We start from the raw sequence: 25795 nt of genomic DNA, 5'->3' as shown, positions 1-25795 counted from the left end.
AAAACCTTTGATGATTTAATTTGGTTTCTTAGTAAGCTGAAGTACACAAAATTGGAAATCGCTAAGCTTTATGAGTGATCATAAAAATAAATCCGCTACTCTTTTCATTAATTTATTGGTAAATGATGAGGGTTAAGTATTTCTGTAAGTATAAGAAATCATGCACTTTTCCTGGAGATATTCAGTTTAGTAGCAATAACATAGTTTGTTCTGCAGGTCCAGAAATATAGTGTCACAGCTCTTTAATTTCTCTTAATTAAAATGATCTTTCAGAAATCTTGCACGTTGTGACAAAAATGGCCTTTAAGAAGCTAACCAAGGTGTTAAGTAGCCCTCATTCCATTCAACAGGCTCACTAGACAAAACTTACAGAAAATTTAGAGAATAGTCTTAGATGTTTCTTACACACTGATCTACAGAGATATCTGTGCAGTAAATTCCTTATATATTATTTGTCCTCAGGTACCTAAATACTGTATGGATCACTGTCATTTCAGTCTTTAGCTATGTCTCAGATGTGCTCAGTAACAATAAACAGTAGTAAATATTGGAAAAGATTCAGATGAAGTGGTACCATGCTGAAAAAAGAAATTGAAATAAGGATAGAAGTGCAGTGTGAGAGCTACAATACTTTTCCCTGTTTAAAAAAAAAACCCAGCACATTTCTTATTTGAAGACAATATTTTCACACATTTTGTAACTCGTTGTTTAGTTCTCAGGTTGTGGGATGTTTGCAGTTTAATTTGTGTGTAAGTCATAGGGCACTGTTTCTGTTTCATCTGTTGATTTTCTGACAGAAAAACAAACAATGAAGAATAATAGCAAATTACAAATAGCAAACACTTTCTGGGCATAATAAAGCTTTTTTCACATGCAGATTCATATGAAGACCTGTTGTTTTCTAATGGTTGCATGTACACAATTCTTTATATGAAAATGTGCAAACAATAAATAAAAGCAACCTCTCTAAACTTTTTAGATTTGAAATGAAGTTTCTTAAGCAATGGGTTTAAGCCTTTAAGCTTAATAGCAGAGTCCTATCCCAAGTGAAGCTGGGACCTACAAATCCCAAAAAAGTCATTGAGACTTCTCCTGTGGCTTTCAGGTCAAAGTGCACATTATTAGATGAAATTAATCCTATCACCAAATTATTTGGACTGTCTTAATTCTGGTCCTCAGTGTTGCAAACACAACCCGAACACACTGAGAATAAGGTTCTTTCCTATGTCCACCACATTACTCTCATTGGCTCTGCAGCACAATAAAATCATGCTGTCTATCTATTATCCTAATTTATCCATCAGAATATTTTTCTTTTGTGCATAAATCTTAGGGGATCATTTTACCCCTTTCAGGCAGTATATTCTCAGCACACTGGAGTACCTGGTGACAGTGAAAGACAGGACTTTCTGAGGTGTCTCAAGGATCTAGGCATGTAGCCAATACTGACCATTCATAAGTGGGGAGGGTAAAAACCTAATTAACCTGGAAATCTCAAACAAGACATTGTATTCGGATTAACTCATTTCCTTCTCAAGAATTTGTGAGCTCATGAAGAAAATAGACTTCAGAGCTGAGAGCAAGTCCTAAACTCTCAATCCTTGTTGGACATTTGGGGTTGACAAAACTGCAAGATCTATCTCCATTCCTGGGTACAATTCAGTAAAGACCCAGATGGTTCTGGTCCCAGAGAAACAAGAATGTTTCACACAAGACCAGTATGGTGGTGAAATGCTCAATGTATGATTTCGTTGGGTCAAGGAAAAGCAATGCTAACAGTACTCAGATTTTAACAGTGTTGTCAGTTGCACACAGTTACAAAGACAAACTGAGCAAAGAATCTTGTTCAGGTTTCTCAAGAGCATAAAATTATGCACCTTGCACTCCAGACTCATTAAAGATATGTGTGAGTGATTTGCCTAAGCTATATTTTGTAGATGAACATATAGACGTGCCTCCAGATTTGCTTCCTGTTTGGCACATTTCGCAAATGCGACAGTCACATATTTGAAAAATGGAGCAAAAGGATTCACATGTGTGATTTATTAGAAACTGTGTAACATTGCACTTTCAAGCTCAGCTACATGAATAATCAGGGTACGCTACAGGACTCCTATAATTTCAGTTCTTTTCATAAATTAAACAGTAAATGAGACTAGCATATATGTAAGCAATTAGCAGTAAAAAGAGATTGTCTTAGATGAACCTTAACCTGTTTCTCTAATAAGGCATGATTCTAGGTAATTATTCAGTATAGAAGCATAAGCTATAGCCTACTCAAGACCTGTTATGACAAACATCCATTTAGTAACATATATGGTGCCATTTGGTAACAAATATGCTGCTACAAGGGAATTCATGAAAGACAGAACTAATATGAAAGACTGAAATAGCATGATGCTTACAGGAGTTACATATACGTAAATTATCAAGAATTTTATCCTATTTTTTAGGATCAGTAATAGCACTAGCACCCAGGATCTGAGAATGTGATGCAACTTAGGTTTAAAAATACTTTTTCTTGACAATGGGAATATATAATAAACTGCAGCCAAAAAGAAGTAACTAAGAAACTTAATAGGACTTTTTTAAACTAGTATATCTGACTAGTTTATAGAGACAAACTGAAACGTATTGCCACAGAATGTTATGGAGACAACAGCATAAGTAATTTTTAGAAGTTAATAGAAAGTGCCATGGAAGACAAAGTTCACTGGAGCCTATCAAATATAAAAATGTAAATTAAACCAATAGACCACAAAATTACTAATATCCAGAATTTATAGAGGGAAAGGAGACAGGGAAGTGGGATAAACAATCAGAGGAAGATGACTACTGGCCACTGTAGAGGACAAGGTATTTGACTAGAATAACATTTAGTCATAGTTTATATGTTCTTATATGCATTTGTAAATGGGATAAATATATACATTAATTAGAATAATGATTTGTTCATGCAGGTATCTGATATTTATGTAAATGCAGTACCTACCCAAAGGGAAAAAAGTAAAAAAATTTATCCAATCGTTAAAAATATTTTCAAAGAACACTTGGATATTTTTTTAAGTCCTCCTAACTGTGATTTCAACAATTAATTTCTCAGAAGGGCAATTACAGGCATCCTACTTTGGTCAGAGACCAACATAATTTATTACAAGCTTAAAATTTAATTTGATTATCACCTGAATGAATGACATTCCCTAAAAACCTCAGCACTGTGGCTATTTATTACTCAGTGGATGGCAAGCAGTGAAGTTGCATACGGTGTAAGTAAGGCCAAAACTTAGGACATAAATTTTATCATAAATTGAAAAATACAGCACTTCTGCACTCAGCCCACCTTTTCCCTGGAAATTCTGCTGAACACTGACTGAATAAAATCTGTTTTTTCAGAAATATGTCCCTCCTCCCTCCCCTCTCTAAGTGTACCTCAAGAGAAATTCAGTTTCATTTCCACACAGCTCAGGTCTAATGATAGGCACGAAATTTATTGGGAGCCCAACAGCAGAATATCCAAGTGATTATCTTGAATTTACTTGAAATGAACATTAGCAGAGCAGCCAAGGCTGCTGTTTGCTCCAGCTTCACTCCTGATCCTCAGAAAGTGAAGACATAAATGATGACATAGAATGATAAAAGGCTAATACCTCCAGATTAGTGTCCCAGTGTTCTCCAATATGAATTCTCATGCCTAATCTGCCATCTTCAGTTATCAACCCTGTAATGAATGCCATCAAATCAGGTTTTGCAAGATTTACAAATTTGTTGGCACACCAAGCGCTTCACTAGTCACAGAAAAATACATCTGCCCTTTTTTTTTTGGATGGTAAAGACATCAGTAAAATGATGAGGAAAACACCAATATACAGACCCAACAAACCTACAAAAAAATTACAAGAACAGTGGACATTTTTCACTCACCCTAACCCCAGCAGCTGACAAACACTGTCTGAAATCTGTTCATTCCAATCATCTGCACATGTCAGGTGCCACGTCTTCCCAATCTTGGCCTGTACCAGCCCTTCGGTGCTTAGAGAGCCATTAAGCAGTCTCACTGTAGCCCAAAATGAAGATAAGCATTTTAGGTAGGAGGTAAACCATCTTCCTCTACCCCAGGCAAAGAGAAATGTAATATAAACAGATTTATTATTTCCAGCAAAGAATGAAAAAAAAAGTTAAAATATATTACAGTGGTAATAAACCCAGCATCTCCAGGATGTTGTGTTCCCATAGGAAGGAAATGTTACTGTTAACTCCTATGTTTCTGCCACAGGAGAATGTCATACCTTGTATTTTTCAAATGTCTCACAAATAGACAATAAACATTACATTTTCCATCAACTCTAACGGATGTTTTTTCTTAGACAGCATTATATAATTTCCAGATACTATGTGAAGCTTTAGCTACAGATTCTCAGTAACACTGATTGGAAATAAGGTTAAAACCAGAGCTGACACTAAAAATGGATCTGCCAGTTCCAATTGCTATGAGAATTTTCACTGTTTTCATTGCAGCTTTAATTAAAACACACACACAAATAATAAAGCTCCCCGAAAATCAATCTTCTTATAGAAAACATTTTCCAAAACAAAATATTCAGAACAAAATTCAGAAACTCATTAACTATTTGGTGAAAAATCTCATGCTATCAGCATGACTAAGGAAGTTGGACCATACAGTTTAAGAAGGTCAACAGAATCCCATAGATGTGTCAGGAGCTACAGCTGCATTTCAGGCAAATGACTGCTATTGACAGCATGAAGTGGGGAAAAGCACACAATGCATTTGAAATGTATTGGTTACCAAATTACTTTTTTTTAATCTTAACTGTCCAGAAAACATTTTTATCCACCAAAATAAATAAAGTGTATCTATTATAGTTGAAAAAAATAGATTTTTAGGAATATCTCTTTGACACTCTGAGTGCAAGAGTGAAAGAAGTGATATACAGTGATTAATTAATGGAAAACCTCAATTATGAGAAATTTTCAAGCAGTCTTGAAAAATCTCAGAATCGCTTGCACTGAGAGACTTCTCCAAAATACTTCTGACAACTCTCCTCCCTTCTAGTTGAACTATAATTATTTTTCTTTTCTCCTCATCAGATCCATGATCTTCTCCAAATACATTGTTTGTTAAGGAACGAGAGAGTCACTGAACACTCAACAACTGCTTAATTGAAATGAAATATAATTTAGAATTCTGCAAAGAAGGAGGTATCCTATGCCTTTTCTTTTTAGTCCCTGGGAAGTTTCAGAAGTTGGAGTATTTGAAAATGACAGTTTGTCTAGTTCAAATTGCCACTTCTGATAAGAAACTGAAATTGGTTTTAGGAAAATGAGCAAGACTTTCGGACACTGAAAAGACTCCATGTGAGGATGTCTAATTTAATTTTTATTTTATTTTAAGGCTTAGATTGATTCAGCTAATGTTTGGATTAAATGTTTTTTTGGAAATGACTCTCCCACTCCTTTAATGTAAAGCAATTTGTTATGAAGCGCTAGACAACCTGTGGCAAAATAAATCTTTCAGAAAATGTACATCATGTTAACATAGGTGATGGTTACCTTGTTCAGATCTTCTTTAGCAATGGTTGGGAAAAAAATCAAGTCCTCTTTGCTTAAGAAGAAGCTGTAATGAATTTTATTCTGGGTGTTTTAAAGGAAGAACATGTTTGCAATAAAATAACTAATTGCATTAATACAAAGAATTTGTGTCTTTGGGCATATATGATGTATACATATATTAATTTATGCCATATATATGTGTGTGTGTGTGTGTGTGTGTGTGTGTAAAAGATGTGGAAATGAATGAGAACTGTCAGCACACATCAAAGAACATATCTGATCCCTAGCAGTCCTCTAAAACAAAAGAAAATGACATTGTACTAAGCTTATAAGCCTGCTTTTAACTCTGCAATTACTGCTCCATCATAGACTGTCAGAACACTTCTTTGTCAGAAACAGCAATTTAATTTCTATGCTAGGCTCAACATGAATTTAACATCAGTTTTACATTTAAATTATTGTTTACAGAATGCTATTTCAATGTTATGTGAGATGAAGCCATATACTGTACACCTGCATTTTAGAATGAACCATTTTACCAGAGGACTAAGTAATAGCATCTGTCGTCTCCTTGTAGGAATGTGCACGTCCACTATGAGCAATGGGTGCTGTGCCATCCCATCACCTTATAGCAATGCCACCACAAGATGGAGTCCAGGCAGATCGGAGGGAGCCACATGCTGCAGTTTCGCTTCACACCTACAAGACTATCTGGGAATTTCCATCAAGAAAATTCTTATTGCCTACCCTACACTGAAGAATTTATACTCCTCTGAATCTCAAATTAATTACAGTAAAAAGTGATAGAATTCAGGGATACAAAACGGATACAGAAAAAAAACCCAAATGTGCAATAAAGTTTCATTTAATTTTGAGACCATTATAAGCAGCCACAGTTTTAAGCACTGAGGAACTTCCTACCTTTCTCAGAGATCTCCACCAGCCTACATTCACTATCTCAGAAAAGTTACTTTGTTTTTTTGGCACTGACAAACTCTATGAGATACTACTATGTAAATTGACACGTCCTTCATACAGCTGCAGTAGTTTATGCTAGCTGAGGTTCTGTGACTGTTTTCCATGAAATTCCTATAAAATATGCAGGCATTCCTTTTCTTTGTATGAAGTAAGCCTTACCACACTTTGCTTCATCTGAGCCATCTTCACACTGAGGTAGATTGTCACAAAGGTTATGCAATGGTATACACTGCCCACTACCACACTGATGCTCATCAATTGCACAAGCTCCTGAAGGAAAACAGGAAAGGAAAATTTATCTGTAATTATGAGGAAGGCTGATATTCACTGGAGAGCATACAGTTCATCTGAAAGAAAAATGGAGTGGATAGTACACAGAATCTTTGACTTCCTTTTCTTTCCTTTCATGTCCTCTCCATCTCTTTTTCAAAATATAGACTAATTTTAGACAAATAGAAGCTAATTAAGAATAAAATCTATTGTAGTATAAACTTGTAGTTTCTACTATAGTTAGCATTGCTCAGTTACTAGTGTTCGTCTATTACATGTAATAAAATTGGGAGGGATGAGAAAAGTCAAATCCTTCTGAAATCCTGTCAAAAGTGACTAAAGATTTCAAGTTCCAGATGTTCAGCACTTTCAGAGAAGTTTAGAGACCCTAAAGTAAGTCAGGGCAAACATACAAGTATAGAGGCATTGAAAGCCAAGAATCTCCTTTTGAAACCTGTCTGAGAAGGAAAAGAAGACGGAAGAGACAAAAGTAACAGAAATGAATGAGGAAAGCATTTGCAAAAGTAGGATTATGCTATAAAATTGTAATTCTTTCCATGGCCAAAAGGTAATTTTAATGGCAACATTCAATATATTTACAGGAAATATACAGTCCAGCTTTCTGGACTGAACTTCAGAAGAACTTTTTTAATGATGAGATCAATCAGACATTGGAATAATCTCACAGAGGAAGTGGTAAATTCCCCTACACTGGTCAGTTTTAAGAGTCAGCTTGACAGGGTGCTGACTCAACTCATTTAAACTATACTTTTACCTTGAGAGGTTGGACTAGGTGATCCTTGTGGTCCCTTACAACCTGATATTCTATGACTATGATTCTATGAATTCAATTGAAAAACTGTTTTCTTTATTTTACCTTCCTAGATTTACTGACTACAAGATTTAATTATCTAGAAGTCTTATTTAAGGCAAGATAATTACTTTTCTTCTGAATTTTTAATATTCATATAAAATGATCAGTCATTATGTACTGTTGTACAATACAGAAGCAAAAGAATGCAGTTTACAAAAGGTCTGAAGCAGATTTTCACACATTCAGTAGCCATAACTGATGCCAGATTTTACATAAAGCTTAGTTCTCATTATATTGCATACTGTCAAGAAGTATTTCTTCTCAAATTATGCTTCATTTTAAAAAACTCAATATTATATGGAAAAACAAAATGCAAAGGAAAAAATCTGCTTTTCTTGTAAAATTAATTTACTTATAATCCTTTTATCTTTGAGTCTGCATGCTAATGATATTAGTCTCTGTCCTTTGGCTGCAAAGATCATGGATAAGCATAATATTTTTGCAGTTGGAAAATTTTTAATATATTTAACAGAACTGGCAATGGCCACTGTGAGAACTCTGCCTTGCTAAGCTTTATTTTTATTTTACAAAACCTTATGGGCAAAGCTGGTGCTGAACCAGCTGAAAAAAAGACATAGTGTTGTTGAACTGAACAAATCTGATAGAGAAGTCAGAACAAGAAGTAGCAAAATGGTCATATGTCCATATAAACCTACCTCTCAGGTTTGCACAAGGGGACTAAAGGAAATTGATTTTACAAAGATAAATTGATAGTTGAAAATTTTTTACAGATTAAGAATATTAATATTATTATCATTACTGTTAATCTATAAAAAAGCTGCAGCTAGATAAAGATGCTGGGAGACACTTGCCTTTTATGATATTTAAAGTAAGTGAAAGATTATAGATTCTTGTTGCCTTTCTGTTCTTGCATATGAATAATGCTTCACACATCTCTGAATACATACTGCTTTTTCTTTATCGCTCTCTCTTTTTTTTTTTTTTCCTGCTGTCAGACTTCCACAGAAGTAATACAAAGCCTCTAATTAATTACATTAAGATTTGGCCTCGAGTTAGTGTGAGTATTTGTCCTGGTAAGCACATTGCTGTTCCACATACTTGAGCATTTGGCTCCATTTTCTCTGTTTTTGGAGAGCTGATTGTTGAATTACTTAAATGAGTAACAAGTATAATTGCAGTCCTCAGCAAAACCAGGGTCTTTTCAGAAGGAGACTGGCTGTGACCAGAATCACTGCTGTCCAACTATTTAAAAGACTAATCTTTTCCAGATCTTTCACATGCTGAATTCACAGATTTTTAAAGATGCAAGAAGTATCATATTGCAAATATAAATCAGAATTACCATATACATTTTTCTCTTCTATTGGATGTGATTGATTACAAATATTTTACAAATACATTTAAACACACATTAATGACATCCTCAATGTTCTTTTCTGTGGCTCTTATAGGGAATAGTTCTTATTTGCCCTCTTAATATTTGAATGGTTTTCGGTCAAAATACTGAGTCAATTTGTAGCATAATATCACACAGAGTTGCGGGTGATACAGATATTAGTCCAATTACACTAAAGCAACAAAAACATCACTTTTCATGCTAGAAAACATAAAGTACAGATGGGTAACAGCTAGACTTTTTAAGGGCTGAGAGTCACCTTCCACTCTCCACTTTTTCTGAGATTTATTTGACCAGTGGTATAACCTCTGAAATACAAGGGTTCATATGCTTACCTAGATGGTAGCCAGTAGTAAAGTTTGCAAGAAATCCCTTCCTTGTTGCAGACTTGTCTGTAAGGAGGATTACTGTCATCTGGTTTGTTGTAGAGAAGACATCTGGCAATGGATCTTGTCCTGTATAGATAGCTATTCTCCAGAAGAACATGAATATATTAAAGCTATTTTGTTCTTAAGTATTTCAAAATGTTTTGACTTCAAAAGCAAATACTGTTACCACATGAATACAGCTATTTTCCCAAACCTGACTGCTATCAGACTGCAGTGATCAAAGCTCAACTCCAAATTTGACACATAAGTATAGAACAATAAGTTTTGGTTAAGAGATTATGCTTCTGTTTGTGCATGTACATGAGCAGTCTTATTTATTGAGAAGTTAATTTCATTTGGATTGCATAGAAAACTGTATGCATGCAAACATTTTGGAAATGTGATGCCACACACAGTATGCTTTCTCAAGTTTTCCTCCCAATTTCTGAGACCCAAAAATGTGAAGAAATGTAGAATGAAGTTAGGGAGAATTAATTTCCTTTGTATTATATTCATCAGTTTGCTCCAGCTGTTTGACTACATTCATCTTAGTATTCAATGCTGTTACTTGCCCAAAAGTAAGGAATTTGGTCCTCTGCCATCTCTGACTTCAACTACGTCATGAATATCTACCAGATCAAAAACTTGAAAATGAAGCTGAATATTTTTTCCCTTTTCAGCATTTAAGTACCACACACCTAGAAAATAATAACACACACAAAGACATTCACCTTTTCAGTTGTTACATTTACAGTGTCACTTTCATGTTGAAGGAATTAAAGTGAAAAAAAAATCTCTAGTAAACTACTAAGAATCACCCAAGAGACTTAGAAGTCTAAATCTTATCTTTAAAAGCTATTTACGCTGTCAAGGTACAAAATTCAATTGACTCTCATTTTGTACAACACTTTTTAAAATTGGATTTAGGATTGTAAGATATACCTGCATGCATTTTTTACCATGCATGACAACAGTGAATTTCCCTGAAATAGCAAAGCTAATTCTTTAGTAACTGTGAAAATGTGACAAATAGTCTTGTCACTTAAGTCTTATTTGATAGTAAGATAATTTCTATAACCACTCACAGAAAGCCTTTCAAGCCAAATGTCTTTTTAGAGAAGAAATGTTTTCTTCTGTTTAGTCTGTGCTTTATCATATTTAATCTATATAAGTATGGATATTATGGAAATCTTGTAAAGAAAGTTAAAAAAAAAGCCAACCAAACAACAAAACCATTTTTTTAATCTGTTCATGGAACAAAAAGCATTTTCACACTAGGAGGAATCTCATCTGAGAACTTGTGAAATTAATACCTGGAAATGAATGCCATATCTCAAGTGGGACAGAAAAACAAAATTACATCTCTTTTGATTAGCATCGCAACACAATTCTCCAGTAAAAGGTGAAGTAATAAATAATTAAAATTTCATTAAGAAGCAGTGACAAAGTTCTCTTTCTTGCTTCATCCATCAAATGTGGACTGCCTTGAAATATTTTCCCTTTTGCCAGCTGTAGCTTAATCTAAATCAAGGAACATTATTAGAATAATGTTGTCTTTTCAAAAGTGTTTGAAGAAACTGTCAATAAAGAGAGCATGCCTTGCTAAGTGCTTTCACACATTCTTTGCCCCTAGAAAAGGTTAACTATTTATCAGAAGAGATTATGAGATTAACGTGGCAAATACATGATAAAATGGGGACTTTCAGTACCTTGTCTGTGGTTGCATTGACATAAAGATACTTGACATAACAGGCATGATGGAACTGGCTTGTCTGAACACATTACAAGGGATTATCATAGAATCACAGAATATTAGGAGTTGGAAGGGACCTCGAAAGATCATTCAGTCCAACCTCCCTGCCAGAGCAGGATCACCTAGAGTAGGTTGCACAGGAACGCGTCCAGGACCGTTTTGAAAGTATCCAGAGGAGACTCCACAACCTCTCTGGGCAGCCTGTTCCAGTGCTCTATCACTCTCACAGTAGAAAAGTTTTTCCTCATATTCAGATTGAACCTCCTATGCTCCAGCTTGCTCCCATTGCCAGTTGTCCTGTCATTAGCTATCACTGAGAAGAGTCTGGCTCCTTCCTCCTGACACTCACCCTTTACAAATTTATAAACGTTAATGAGGTCATCCCTCAGACTCCTCTTCTCCAAGCTAAAGAGACCCAGCTCCCTCAGCCGCTCCTCATAAGGGAGATGCTCCACTCCCTCGATCATCTTTGTGGCTCTGCGCTGGACTCTTTCAAGCAATTCCCTGTCTTTCTTGAACTGAGAGGCCCAGAACTGAACACAATATTCCAAATGTGGTCTCACCAAAGCAGAGCAGAGGGGAAGGAGAACCTCTCTCAACCTACTAAGCACACCCCTCCTGATACACCCCGGGATGCCATTGGCCTTTTTGGCCGCAAGGGCACATTGCTGGCTCATGATCATCGTACTGTCCACCAACACCGCCTGGTCCTTTTCTGCATGGCAGCCTTCCAGTCACTTGTCCCCAAGCCTGTAGTACTGCATGGGGTTATTGCAACCGAAGTGCAGGACCCGGCACTTGGCCTTGTTGAAGCTCATACAATTGCCCTCAGCCCATTGATTCAGCCTACCCAGGTCCCTCTGCAGAGCCTCCCTACCCTCAGGCAGATCAACACTTCCTCCCAACTTAGTGTCATCTGCAAACTTGCTGAGGGAGCACTCAATCCCCTCATCCATATCATTGATAAAGATGTTAAACAGGACAGGCCCCAAAACCGAGCCCTGGGGAACACCGTTTGTGACTGGTACTTGTCTTCATCACTTTTTAATCAACTGGCACATGATTCCTTAGCTGTTGCTAAGAGTTATATAGACTTCACTTAAAATACTCCACTGTATATAGCTTTGATCTTTTTTTGCTTGACAGCATCTGACTTGGGACAGCAGATTTAGTATCTCTACTTTTATATGGCTAATCTTTTCCTTAAAACTTGGAGAAAAATGACTTACAAGAAGCTTGATTAGGATAATTGTTTGGAAAGTTTTCAGAGCTGAATGTGCTGTTTGGCTCCCAGAGTTCAACTGGCCCTCCACAGTCAGCTGAAAAAGAAAACATTTAAAAAACATAATTAACTGATTGTCTTACTTTTGCAGTCTGTTGTAACAAAGATAATTTTGAAAAGTTATTTTATGATGAGAGCATTCAGGCTAACTTCACCACTGCAAGGGTTCAGTTACTGTGCCACTTGTACAAAGCTTAAACAGTGAGTTGTGAGAAGCCAACACATCAGTAAGTACACAGAGTGTTGAGGAAGAAGTATGTAAGAAATTCACTGTCCTTATTAGTTACAGTGTCTAAGTCAGACCTGCTGACATATACACTCAGTGCCATAGTGTTATCTACAGATATAATTTATATATTGTAGTTTGTGAAGTGTTAGTGCCTAGATGCACAACTAGATTCATGATGGTGCTATGGGAAGTTTTCCCCACATAGTTAAAGGACACAGCCTGTCCTTCATTTGGTGATTGTTGGTCTGCATGCTATGCACATGACAGAAAATATGAAGAAAAAAATGTGATACAGTCAATTGTATAATTTACTAGTACATTAATACAAAAGCTAGAAAATGTCAGAGGGAAGCCCCCCTTCCCACAATATAACGTATTTGTGTGCTTAGCTTATATACCTTACTTATTATCTGATTGATCTCGCAGCATTACTAGAGATACTCAAGTATAAAGTCTATTTTTCTAATATAGCAAATAAACTTTATATCAAAAAATAACTCACTGTTATTTTTATTTCATCAAAAGCTTTTAGTGTAACCTTGTAAATGGTAAAATTAGCCACTTGTTTTTCCTTGAAACAACTGTTCCAAGAAGAAAAGTCTTTACCGTAAACATGAATATGCCTTTATACATAAAAATGAATAACACACTCAGACATAGCTAACCATACTGGTGGTTTACATCTTCAATATGTCAGCTTCATATTCCAGAACTTTACTTCATATTGAGAAACAGTATTTATTTTCATTTCAAGTGTACCATTAGAATGAATTTTGATCTTTTTCCACTTCTGTTGCTTGCAATTTTTTTATTAAAGAAAGAAACAGTGCTCCTACACCTGCTTCAGGAAATAGAAGTTAAGACAGAAGGAATCTACCTTTTAAAATTTTGCTTTGATATTAGCTTTCAGACTTTGCCTAAACTTTAACATTGCCCTTGCTCTGTCCTCCTTATGGCTCAAATTTTGCATGTCATTATGTCTGTCAGTATTGCATACTCTGAGACACTTGTCTGGGGACTGCATAATCTACAAGTCTTACTTGCCCATTGAATTTCACTGGAAGGAAGCTCCACTAAATAAAAGAAAGGTTTGAACTTTCTCATGACAGCCATTTTATATAACTTTCTATTTAATAAAATCACTTAATGGCATAACAGGGGCAATTTATGATGAAATCTGATCTGGTGTTGACTACATGTAAGACACTATTATTAATGTTCTTCCTCTTTAATGGAAAAATGATAGGAGTAATTGATTTTACTCATGTGGAAAAAATGTTTTAAAAATTTCCAGTGATTTTTGTACACAAATTTATATGGAGTTGTTTGTATAGCTCTCACTCATTAAAGAACCAAAAAGCAATCAGCACAAATACTCTCGGTCCTTTCATTGAGAACAATAGATGATCTTCTCAGCACTGTAGAAAATTATATATGACCTATTCATTAAAAAATTTCTCTGTGCTTTGACCAAAACTTTAATTTATATTGACATACATGTTTTAAGTGTGTAATCTACACTGTAATTTCAACACTGTTGTTTGTGTTGAAAGGCAGGTTGTAAATGAATATGAAGATGAAAGCAGTCTTTGTTCTAGATGAAAGTGTAAGCTAACGTTTTTGTGCAAAAGACAAAAGCAAATTCAGCTTGCTATCCCACCACCAAATCGTATTTTTTTTTTATTTTTCAATGAGCTTTTGATGCATTGTAAATGATGCCAGTGCCTCTTACTGAAGCTTTAAGTCTAGCAAAAGAAACCAGCTGAGCTCAAATTCTTTCATCTCTTGTTTACTGACATGACATTTGTAGTGAAACCATTAGTGCTAGTAAACTTGCATCACATCCATCAAAGAAATTTCATACTTCTTTGAAGATGATTGATAACATTCACTTTTTTCAGTAGATAAACAGATATTCTATGTGTAGCATGCCTCAATGAAATTATGCAAATTTGGACTTCAATTGCAGTTTTCATTAAAGTAGTACTCTGGAGAGGTGCTGATGTCTGCCACCTCTAGCCATCAGATGCTGTGGGTAAACCCACCTTACAAGTTATCATTGGTCTAATGATTAGTAGTAGTACAACACTGTGGTAAATAGTAGCTGAATGCTTCTGTCAAAACACCAAAGAAATGTCATTCAAACTATAGATGTCTACCCAAAATACAGTGATAAAGTTTCAGTATTAAAAAAAAAGGAAGAGTTCATGTGCTATATAGTTCTTTGCAAAGCAGATTAGAGAGGATCCATACTGTCTTTCAATACTGCACAGTCTAAGCTGTTGCTGAGGATAAAAAACTTGTTTGCATAATTTCGTTGAGGCATGCTACACATAGAATATCTGTAACCTGCTGGAAAAAAGTGAATGTTATCAATCATCTTCAAAGAAGTATGAAATTACTTCTTTGATGGATGTGGTGCAAGTTTACTAGCACTAATGTTTACTAGCACTACAAATGTCATGTGAGTAAATGAGAGATGAAAGAATTAGAGCTGAGCTAGTTTAGCTTGCTTCAGTAAGAGGCACTGGCATCAATTACAATGTGTCAAAAGTTCCTTGAAAAGTTAAAAAAAAAATAAAAAAAATTGGTGGTGGGATAGCAAGCTGAATTTGCTTTTGTCTTTTGCACAGAACTCACTTTGGTAACTTATGACTGAAATGACTAATGTTATTAAAATTTTATTTTGCTGAAGGGACATCTTGTTGAACTTTACCATCCTGTGTTTAAGGATGGAGCTCTAAAACAGAATTTTGTGCTTGTATTTTGAAGATTTTGTTTTCTTACCTGTCCTGATGCAGTAGATTTAGAGATGATAGATTTGATAGAATGGCAATATTAGTACACAGTGCTTCAACATGAATACAATGCAAAAAGTCTTTTTCTATTATTTTAATTTTAGAGCATTTTTACTTATTATATGCTGTCAAGAGAGCAAGTAAGTGTGCTTTGTAAATGACAATAAATCTAATAGGAGACAGTCCTGGAACATACTTACTATTTGTTGTAATTATTTGAAGCCTCTTGTGAACAGGTTTTTTGTAGAAATCTCTTTTTTCATAAAAAGTTCATGCCTCTCTCACAATAAATTACATAGTCCTACCAGATATTTTAATGATTTTTTTCCTCAATCTCTATTCATATTTGTACCAGTTTTTGCTTTGAATGTACGTGGACGTGGTTAACATCATATGTAATCTTTCTTCATTGTTTTATATACATTTTCTAGATTTACAATGGTGGCTACAGGTATTCTTTCATATTTTACTCAGTGAGATTCTTCTAACTTGCTCTGTGAAACTGGAATGTTTAGAGGAAGCTTAAATCTCTGTGCTTTCCTCTAAAAGATTCTGCAATGTGATGGGTCTGGATCAAACTGTGCCACCTGTTTGGAGAAGTGCATATGCACTAGAGGTAGAGACACTTCATGTTTCTTTAACTTCTACTTGACTCGGATAAGATGGCAAAAATGTGCAAACAAAACCAACCCTCCTCCAGCTGCCCACTGAACTTGCAATTCAGAAGAGGGGCCAAGAAAATAGTGAGATGAAATAAGGACCCATCCAGCAGAAAAACCCTGCCCCCATCCATTATTACTAGAGGAAGCACCCATTCATCACTCCTGCCTTACCACAAGGAGTAAACAAAGGCAAAGTTGAAGAAATCATTGATACATTCTATAATTTATGCAAATATTGAAACCTTTTATTAGATCAAGGAGTGGAAAGAATCCTTTGTTGGTTTTATTTTTTAACCGCTCATTTCATTCAAAACCAGAATGTTAACTGTCCTTTCATCCTGTTGCCCCATTTCAATTTTTTTCAATGTAAATATTGCATTTTTTTTTAATGTAACAGATATAGTAGGAATAACAATGCAGACAATTGTATATCAGAAAGAACTCATTCATAGTGAGCCTTGTTCCAGATAATACCTCCATTTTGGGTATTAAACACTCACATAGATCATGCTCCATTCTTAAACCATTCAGGCACTATTTATAGAATCATTTCCCTAAACATGAGATTCTTCAGTGTGCATGTGTTCTCAGAGCTTGGTGAATTTTTACTACTGAGTCCTCTAGTGATATTATTACGTGACTTTGCTCATTCTCTTATTCCCCTTCTACATTGCTTATAATTTCAAATATAGAGGTTATAATCTTCCTTCTCTTTCGTCTTTCTTCCCCTTCAGTGGCTTCCTGAAAGATTTACTAATTAAAGCTTTCAGAGACAAATTCTGAATTCCTTAATTATCCTCCACTCTTTAACTTTTGGAATATACTGTTCTGATAGCTTAAGCTGTGAATCTACCAGTTCTGTTGCTACCAGTGGAGTCTTGGGCAGGGAACCTCATCCCTAGTATGTTATCCTGCAGAAAATATTATCATGATGAAGAGACGTTTTTATAAAACTGAAGGTCAAAAATTCTGTATCACTCATACGCAAATACAGTAATTCTAAATGGCAATCAACTGTAATTTAGTGTTTACTTACTGGGAGTTGAAGGGACAGTGGTAACAGCTGGAATCACAGTTGGCTCTATGTAAATACTTTCATTACATTTTCCTTTAGTCAGGCTAATGTCATCCAAGGTGATATCACTGGCACCACGTTTTTTAAAAGCATCAAAAATAACCTGGAGTTCATGAAAATAAATATAATTTCATAATTTAATGAAACATTTTTCAGCTTCCTATGCTGAAAGAGTCAGTCTTCTTTCTTGAATGCTCTTATTTCCACTGTAATCTACACTGGTGCTACACTCAGAGGACGGCACCAGGGTTGAGACAGGATTCCTCACAAAACAAAACAAAACAGCACTTTGAAAACCAAGTGGATCATTCTAAGGAATGCAGGAACTTCTTCATATAAATGATGAACATTATTTAAAACTATTCAGTAACTTTACATTTATATATAAATTAATGTAATTTTTGAAAGACAAATTCTGTATCACTCATCAGTTCAAACTTCTTCTGATCTATTGGCATATTTCCATGAAAAATTGAAATGAATCTCATTTGTTTGTTATTGTGCTTTAGTATCCATATATGTAAAGCAATCCTGCTACCAATGAATTTTTGCTGGTGAAATACAGCTAGGTATAGTATTGTTTCTGAGATCATCAAGCATACATTTGCTGGAAATCTGATGCAGCCAGATCACAGATGCTTTTACTTCCTCAAATGGTAAATGCATCTTTCTGGCAGTGACTTGGATCAATCAAAACTACTATGGCAAGACAAGCCATCCCAAATACCTATAAAAATAAATTGCTTTCAATAGAGAGTTGCTGAAGTCTAGCATAAGCATCCTTTTGTTTACAGATAAGTCAGGTCAGTTGTTAACCATGGGGTACCAAATACATTTCTATCTGTAACACACTTTCATGAACTATTGTGTAATTAATTAATGAAAATACTTCAGAACCTGAAATTATTTAGTTTAAATCTTCTTATATCTAAGTGATTCATATCACTATCAATATCACTGGATATTAAACTCCACATCAGATATGGTTTGAACATATGCTTTGAACACTTTTTTTTGTGGAAAGCTATCTTTTGTGATAACATTGATTGTCCCATGATAAAGTTAATGTTTTCTGTTTTCTGCAGTTTCAAGAGCAGGAAAGAGGGGGGTGACAATTCAAATGAGGATTCCAATCTTCTGCATGCTAATATTTATTTGGTGGTATGCAATGGTAAATAGATATTATGTTTAGAGCTGTGGATCATTGGGTTCATTTAGCATAAAATTCTGATATCAGTTTAGCTAAAATAAATGTTGAAAAGAACTAGCAGTTTAACAAACCTTAAAATCAGATGTTTCATTTAAAGTTACTTGTCCATAATTCCAGTTGTTTCCATAGCTTCCTTCTTTCTGGAAAATGATCTTTTCCAAACCGTCCTCATTACTTATGCTAACTCTTAAACGGTAAACGTTAGGACCGTACATGAAATACCTAGAGGGAGGAAAAGCAATTTAAGTATTATCAGAACAAAGCGAAATTTCATTTAAAAATATCAAGCTTTTTATTTTATAGATAGTTTTAAGGAATTAGGGCTACTTTGCAGTTAGAATGAAATAAAAAAAAGTATGTTTCTACTACACCTAGAAGATTTACTTGGTGCTTTCTGTATTTTCTGCATAGGCCTAGTTAAGCTTCAGGACAAAAAACATTTCAGGGGTTCTTAATATAATTTCTGTATAGAAACGAATACTGGATGCAGGTTTAAAAAGAAAATATTAAAGCTAACTGCAAGACTCAAACCCATAAAGAAGTCAAAGTTTCAGGCTTGGCATTGAGACTGATCATGGAAATCCAAACAGAAGCAGGCTTGTATTGCTGCCACACTGACTTGAATTAATATTATTTATGAAAGAAAGTTATTTGGCTTTATTCTTAAACAAATATATGTTTTAGAATTATGTAAGATTACCAAAAGCTTAGGCAGAATGGATCTGAAAAGACCAAAGGCAAACTCAGAATCCGGACTCTCTCTTCTCCGAATCCAAGTCCTGTGGGTGTGGAAATATAAAACCCTGCAAGATAATGAACACAGTTTAGTCAGTACAGAATTATGGATTTAATTTTTTAAATTAGAGGTTTTTTGTTTAAAATAATGTCAATAATATCAAGCACAGATAGTGTTGCATGAGTTGAAAGACTCCTGACACAATAAATGTGAATGATTATCCCAAGTTATATTCATCATTTAAGCTTGCTGGACACTCCTCAGAACTAGACATGAAGTGGGAAACTAACCCTTTTGAAGTCAGTGGGAGATCTGCCTTTTATTTAGTGAAGGCAGCAATTCACATGAAAGATTACTCGTTAATTATAAAAATGTTTTCCTGTTTGACACTGCTTGTAATTTTGCAGAAGAATGTCCTGACATTTCTATAGTTTTTATCCACACAATAACGGAAAATATGGGTTGTGTTTTAAGAGGGGTGAGAGAATGACTACGTGAATATTTTATAGCAAGAGGCAGCATTAGAAACAAGAAAAATTATTTGGGGAAATTGGAATTTTAGCTCTTTCTAAGTTAATCCCTTGCAGCTGAGAATTTGGACTTCTTGCTGCCATATGGAAATATAATGTGAGGTCAGGCTACATAAGCATTGTGATTTGTCACAAGAAAAGCAAAATTAGGCAGAGCTCAAAGTCCTAAAGTAAAATTCTTCCTTTGTTGAAATCATGACTGTAATCTTAGATTTTATTATTTCTCTGTCTCTAATTCAGATATATGCTAATATTATATTAATAGAACCTAAAAATAAAAAAATAATTATATAATTTCAATTATATATACTATATTTTGTTATTTATACCTAACTTTTTCATGTGGGAGGATAAAGTACATTAAAATCAGTCTGAAATCAGAATCAGGGTTTTAATTTCCTGTGTTGCCCTAGAAAGCATGCATTCAAATATACATGGTGTCTAGCTTTAAGAAAATGAGCATAGCTTTTTTTTTCAGAAAATATCTTCATATAGTCAAAGTAAGAGTTCTCTGTCTTTCATCAATTCTCTGAGCATTCAGAATCAATTTTTGAGTATGTATTAAGTCCTTTGTTTTTCAAGAGTAACAAAATAAAAATACTCTTTCTCATGGAATGTATATAATAACTAGATATTAATGATGCAGCTCACATTTTTACTTCAAATGCAGGTTGCAGAAATTTGAATATTCAATATAATAGCAACATTATATATAGCAAAATTACACACATTAGCTTAGATCTAGCACAGAGAAACAAAGAGCACCTGAAATAAATGAGCATTTCAGAGAGATAGAAATCATTTTCAAGTGTTTTATTAAATAAATTTTAAAGTCTTCCATCTGATTTGACTAGTGGGCATTGCCCTCCCAGAAGAGGAATAAACATGGTCACAACTCAGCCAAAAGCCATCACCAGGAGAAGTGTGGTGACTCAGATGGAGCTCCTATACAAAGATGCATCTGTCCAGGTCTCTGGCTGCAGGGAGTGCTTGAGTCTGTCACTCGTACAGGAGGTCAGAAGTGACAACACCTGTGTGCAGTATGAACAGGAAAATGATCTGCTCAACCTATTTGTTGAGCTAAAAGAGGAGGTCAAAAGGTTAAAAAGTATCAGGGAATGTGAGAGTGAGATGATTGGTGGAGCCGCACCCTGAGGCAAAGGCAGGTGTTGGAGGCTCCACAAGAAAGAGGATCTCCTACTCTCTTGCCACCAAGCAGAAGGAAGGGACTTAAGAGATCAAGAGCAATGGGAGCACGTATTATGACTGCCTCAGTTAAGAAAAAAAAGGAAGATAATTGTTGTTCCCTTCTGAGGGGAACAGAGGGTCCAGTATGCTGACCAGACCCATCCCACAGGGAAGGCTGCTGTCTCCCTGGGGCCTGGGTTAGAGATGTTACTAGGAAACTCCTTGGTCTGGTACTGCCTCTTGATTATTATCTGCTATTAGTTGTTCAAGTTGGTAGTGATGAGGTTGTGTGATGAATTCCAAAGGCAATCCAAAGGGACTTCAGGGCACTAGGGCGATTGGTTGAAGAATTGGGAGTAATTTCCTCAGTCTCTTCAGTGGCAAAAAAGAATACTGCTAGGAACCAGAAAAGACACCATATTAACACATGAGTCAGCTGATGGTGCCATCGGTGGAATTCTGTGGTTGTTTTTTTTGTCTTGTGGAGGTTTATGCAGCCCCGAGCCTTCTGGAGACAAACAGAATTCAACTTCCTCAAAGGGGTAAAAGGGTCCTGGTGCATGTGTTGGCAGGGCTCATTGATAAGGCTTTAAACTAGGTTCAAAGGGAGAAAGCGATAATACCAGGCTCACTAGAGATGAACCTAGAGGTGGCATGCCAGTGTTGGGAGTGAAATCTATAACCCAACTCAAGTGCATCTACATCAATGCACGTAGTATGGGCAATAAACAAGAGGAGCTGGAAATCAGCAGCAGCAGGATAGCTATGACCTAGTCATCATCACAGAAACATGGTGGGATGGCCCTTACAACTGGATTTCTGCAATGGATGGCTACAAACTCTTCAGAAAGGATAAGCAAGGAAGGAGAGTTGGTGGGGTGGCTTTGTATGTTAGGGAGTGTTTTGATTGTGTAGAGCTCAATGATTGTGATGACAAGGTCAAGTGCTTATGGGTAAGGGTGAGGGGGAAGGCTAAAAAGGCTGACATCCTGTTGGGAGTCTATTATAGACCACCCAAGCAGGTTGAAGAGGCAGATGAAGCATTCAACAAGCAGCTAGAAGTATCACAATCGCTAGCCCTTGTTCCTGTGGGAGACTTCAACTTACCAGATGTCTGCTGGAGATACAACACGGCAGAGAGGAAGAGTGTAGGAGGTTCCTGGAGTGAGTGAAAGACAACTTCCTGACACAACAGACAAGAGAGCCTAGCAGGGGAAGTGCCTCACTTGACTTGCTGTTCACAGAGAAGGACTGGTGGGAGATGTGGTGTCAGAGTCCATCCTGGGCTTAGCAACCATGAATTTAGAGAGTTCTTGATTCTTGGTGAAGTAAGAGGGGGGTCAGCAAAAGCACCACCATGGACTTCAGGAGGGCAGACTTTGGCTTTTTCAGGACACTGGCAGAGAGAGTCCCCTGGAAGACAGTCCTGAAGGGCAAAGGGGTCCAGGAAGGCTGGACTTTCTTGAAGAAAGAAGTCTTAAAGGCACAGGAGCAGACCATCTCCGTGTGCCATAAGATGAACCGTCGGGGAAGAAAAACGACTTGGCCGAGCTAGGAGCTTTTGCTGGAACTCCAGAAAAAAAGGAGAGCATATCACTTTTAAAAGGGCAAGCAACACAAGAAGAGTACAGGAATCATGTTAGATCATGCAGAGTGAAACACAGGAAGACAAAAGCCCAGCTTGAACTCAGTCTGGCCACTGTCATAAAAGATAAAAAAAATATTTTTACAAGTATATTAACAACAAAATGAGAGCCAAGGAGAATCTCCATCCTTTAGTGGATGCGGCAGGGGGGCTTACAAGGAAAAGGCTAAAGTACTTAATGGCTTCTTTGCCTCAGTCTTTAGTAGTTAGACCAGCTATTCTCAAGTTATTCAGACCCCTGAGCTAGAAGACAGGGACAGAAAGCAGAATAAACGCCCCGTAATCCAAAAGGAAGTAGTTAATAACCTGCTATGCCACCTGGACACCCACAAGTCCATGGGGTCAGATGGGATCCACCCAAGAGTACTGAGGGAGCTAGCAGAAGAGTTTGCAAAACCACTCTCCATCATTTATCAATAGTCCTGGTTCACTGGGGAGGTCTTAGATGACTGGAAGCTTGCCAATGTGATGCCATCTACAGGAAGGGTTGTAAGGAGGATCCAGGGAACTACAGGTCTGTCAGGCTGACCTCAGTACCAGGGAAGATTACGGAGCAGTTCATCTTAAGTATGCTCACATGGCATGAACAGGACAACCAGGGGACCAGGCTAAGCCAGCATGGGTTTATAAAAGGCAGGTCCTGCCTGACCAACCTGGTTTCCTTCTATGATCAGGTGACCCATCTAGTGGATGAAGGAAAGGCTGTGGATGTTGTCTACCTGGACTTAAGTAATGCCTTTGACACAGTTTCCCACAGTATTCTCCTAGAGAAGCTGGCAGTTAATGGCTTGGACAAATTTACTCTTTGTTCGGTTAAGAACTGGATGTACGGCCAAACACAGAGAATTGTGGTGAATGGAACTAAATCCAGTTGGTGGCCAGTCACAAGTGGTGTTCACCAAGGCTCTGTTTAACATCTTGGGGCCAGTTCTGTTTAACATCTTTATCAATGGTTGAGATGAGGAGATTGAGTGCGCCCTCAGTAACTTTGCAGACACTAAGTTGGGAGGGAGTGTTGATCTGCTCGAAGATAGAATGGCTCCACAGAGGGACCTGGATAGGCTGGGTTGATGGGCTGAGGTCAATAGTATGAGGTTTAACAAGGCCAAGTGCCAGGTTCTGCACTTCTGTCACAATAACCCCATGCAGCGCTACAGGCCTGGGGATGAGTGGCTAGAAAGCTTCCAGGCAGAAAAGGACCTGGGGGTGTTGGTTGACAGCCGACTGAACATGAGCCAGCAGTGTGCCCAGGTGGCCAAGAAGACCAATTGCATCCTGGCTTGTATCAGAAATAGTGTGGACAGCAGAAGTAGGGAAGTGATTGTGCCCCTGATTCAGCACTGGTGAGGTCAGACCATGAATACTGTTTTTCAGGTTTTTTTGGTTTTGGACTCCTCACTACAAGAAGAACATTGAGGCACTGGAGTGTGTCCAGAGACGGGTAACAAAGCTGCTGAAGGGTCTGGAGAAGAAGCTTTATGAGAAGCAGCTGAGGGAGCTGGGATTGTTTAGTTTGGAGAAGAGTGAGGGGAGACCTTATCACTCTCTAAAACTGCTGTAAAGGAGGTTGCAGAGAGGTGGGTGTTGGTCTATTCTTCCATATAACTAGTGAAAGAACAAGAGGAAGTGGCCTCAAGTTGCACCAGGGAGGTTTAGATTGGATGTCACCATCCCTGGAGGTGTTCAAGAAGCATGTGGATGTGGCACTTCAGGATATCGTTTAGTGGGCATGGTGATATTAGGTTGATGGCTGAACTTGATGATCTTAGAGGTCTCTTCCAACCTTAATGATTCAGAGATTCTGTGATTTGTATTATAGGAGTCAAGTGGGAAGATAAAACAGTATTCTGAAGATTGTTTAGAAGATGTGCATTTACTCAGAGAGAGGGGAATAATTTCTATTCAATAACAACCTTTCCTGGAAGTAACTTCTCTAGGAATAATTTGCAATTTTTCTAGTTATTTTTCACTGAATAAGTTTTGTACAAGTGTTACATAGAATACATAGAACCATTCAAACTCAAATTATGCCAATTAGTTTTAGCTAGACTAACAAGTCAGCTGGGAAAGAGATTGTTTGGTTCTGTTGAAGCAGAAAAAAAATTTTGGAGTCTAATTCTGGGATAAGCATTCATGACACACATTCAAAATCTGATTTCTATGAATAATGTCTTTTTAATTGAAACCCACATTTGATATGATCTCTCTTCCAGTTAAATTGCTTTAGTATAGCAGTTGCTGGTATGTTTTGCACGAGTTGAAAATTAATGTGTTTGGTGTGTGATTCTGACTGGGGACACAGATGCCTTACATACTGTGCAGGTCAACTTTATATTAAATAAAAATTATCCTGTGACAACCAAGAGGATGTTACCAGTAGATAGGGAAGAAATTCAAGTAATTTCCCCCAAATGTAAATATACATGTTTTTTTCCTTAACGTAAACATGCAGTTATTTGACCTATAACACTGTTGTATAATAGAAATTCCTGGCTCAGATAAGGCACTTTGGAATATCAATAACATTGAAGCTTTTCAATACTTCACACTTTATTCGTTTTATGTATTCTTTAATTTCTTTTTTTAGTCTTGGTATATTTTCACAAGATGACAATCGGTAGCATAAAACATTTTGTCTGGTAGTGCTGACTCATTTTTATGGCAGAATTAAATTACACCCCAATAATGCCACTATGAAGAATTCATTGTACAGTGGTATAAAATAAGCTAAATCAAGGTTTTTCTTCTATCTGTAAGTAACCTGTGTTTGAACTTACCTGACAGGTTGCCAAATGTATGATCAAAATCAGGACCACTCATAAAGGGAAAGGTAGGGCCCTGAACTCTCTCCCAGTCTGAATCGTCATCTAAATCTTGTATCCAGTAACAAAAGCCATCTTCAAAAGTGCAATTGACTTTATCATAATCTGTGAATAAAAACCTCTAGTAAATAAAAATGACAAAGATATTAAGTATTTTATCAGAATTACAGAAGAACAAGTGACAATGTACATTTTTCAGTGTTTGAAAACTGGAGTGCACAGTTACTAAATTTCCTCTTCTATGCAATGCAACATAATTAATCAAATAAATGTGTCATTTGTACTTTTTAACAAAACACTAATGCTAATGGTGGCCCCTACGTGCTCTTGTACCCACTCATCAATATTCTATTTTGATCCTTCATCAGTAATGTGGAGGTGGAACGAGAGAGGAGCCCTTGCATAACTAACACTAAGGGTTAACCCTCTCCTTTCCTCTTTTGTTTGCCA

At 36.5% G+C, this 25795-nt stretch overlaps 1 protein-coding gene across 1 annotated transcript in view; it reads right to left on the bottom strand.

The window, feature by feature from the left end:
* Positions 1 to 25795, bottom strand: part of TMPRSS15 (transmembrane protease, serine 15) — a gene marked incomplete at its 5' end in the record, with an annotated part of 43277 nt that overhangs the window by 11715 nt on the left and 5767 nt on the right. The window contains 10 exons of the mRNA XM_010193758.1: positions 3922 to 4054; positions 6706 to 6816; positions 7607 to 7615; positions 9383 to 9514; positions 9988 to 10113; positions 12398 to 12487; positions 17176 to 17317; positions 18496 to 18646; positions 19125 to 19227; positions 25301 to 25450. Of these exons, the coding sequence (XP_010192060.1) occupies positions 3922 to 4054; positions 6706 to 6816; positions 7607 to 7615; positions 9383 to 9514; positions 9988 to 10113; positions 12398 to 12487; positions 17176 to 17317; positions 18496 to 18646; positions 19125 to 19227; positions 25301 to 25450 (1147 nt within the window). The remainder of the gene's footprint in view (positions 1 to 3921; positions 4055 to 6705; positions 6817 to 7606; positions 7616 to 9382; positions 9515 to 9987; positions 10114 to 12397; positions 12488 to 17175; positions 17318 to 18495; positions 18647 to 19124; positions 19228 to 25300; positions 25451 to 25795) is intronic.

This window comes from Mesitornis unicolor, unplaced genomic scaffold, assembly GCF_000695765.1.
Source record: "Mesitornis unicolor isolate BGI_N332 unplaced genomic scaffold, ASM69576v1 scaffold1581, whole genome shotgun sequence".
Lineage (NCBI taxonomy): Eukaryota > Metazoa > Chordata > Aves > Mesitornithiformes > Mesitornithidae > Mesitornis > Mesitornis unicolor.
The sequence above is the reverse complement of the archived record's forward strand: the minus strand, read 5'-3'. Positions and strand labels throughout refer to the sequence as shown.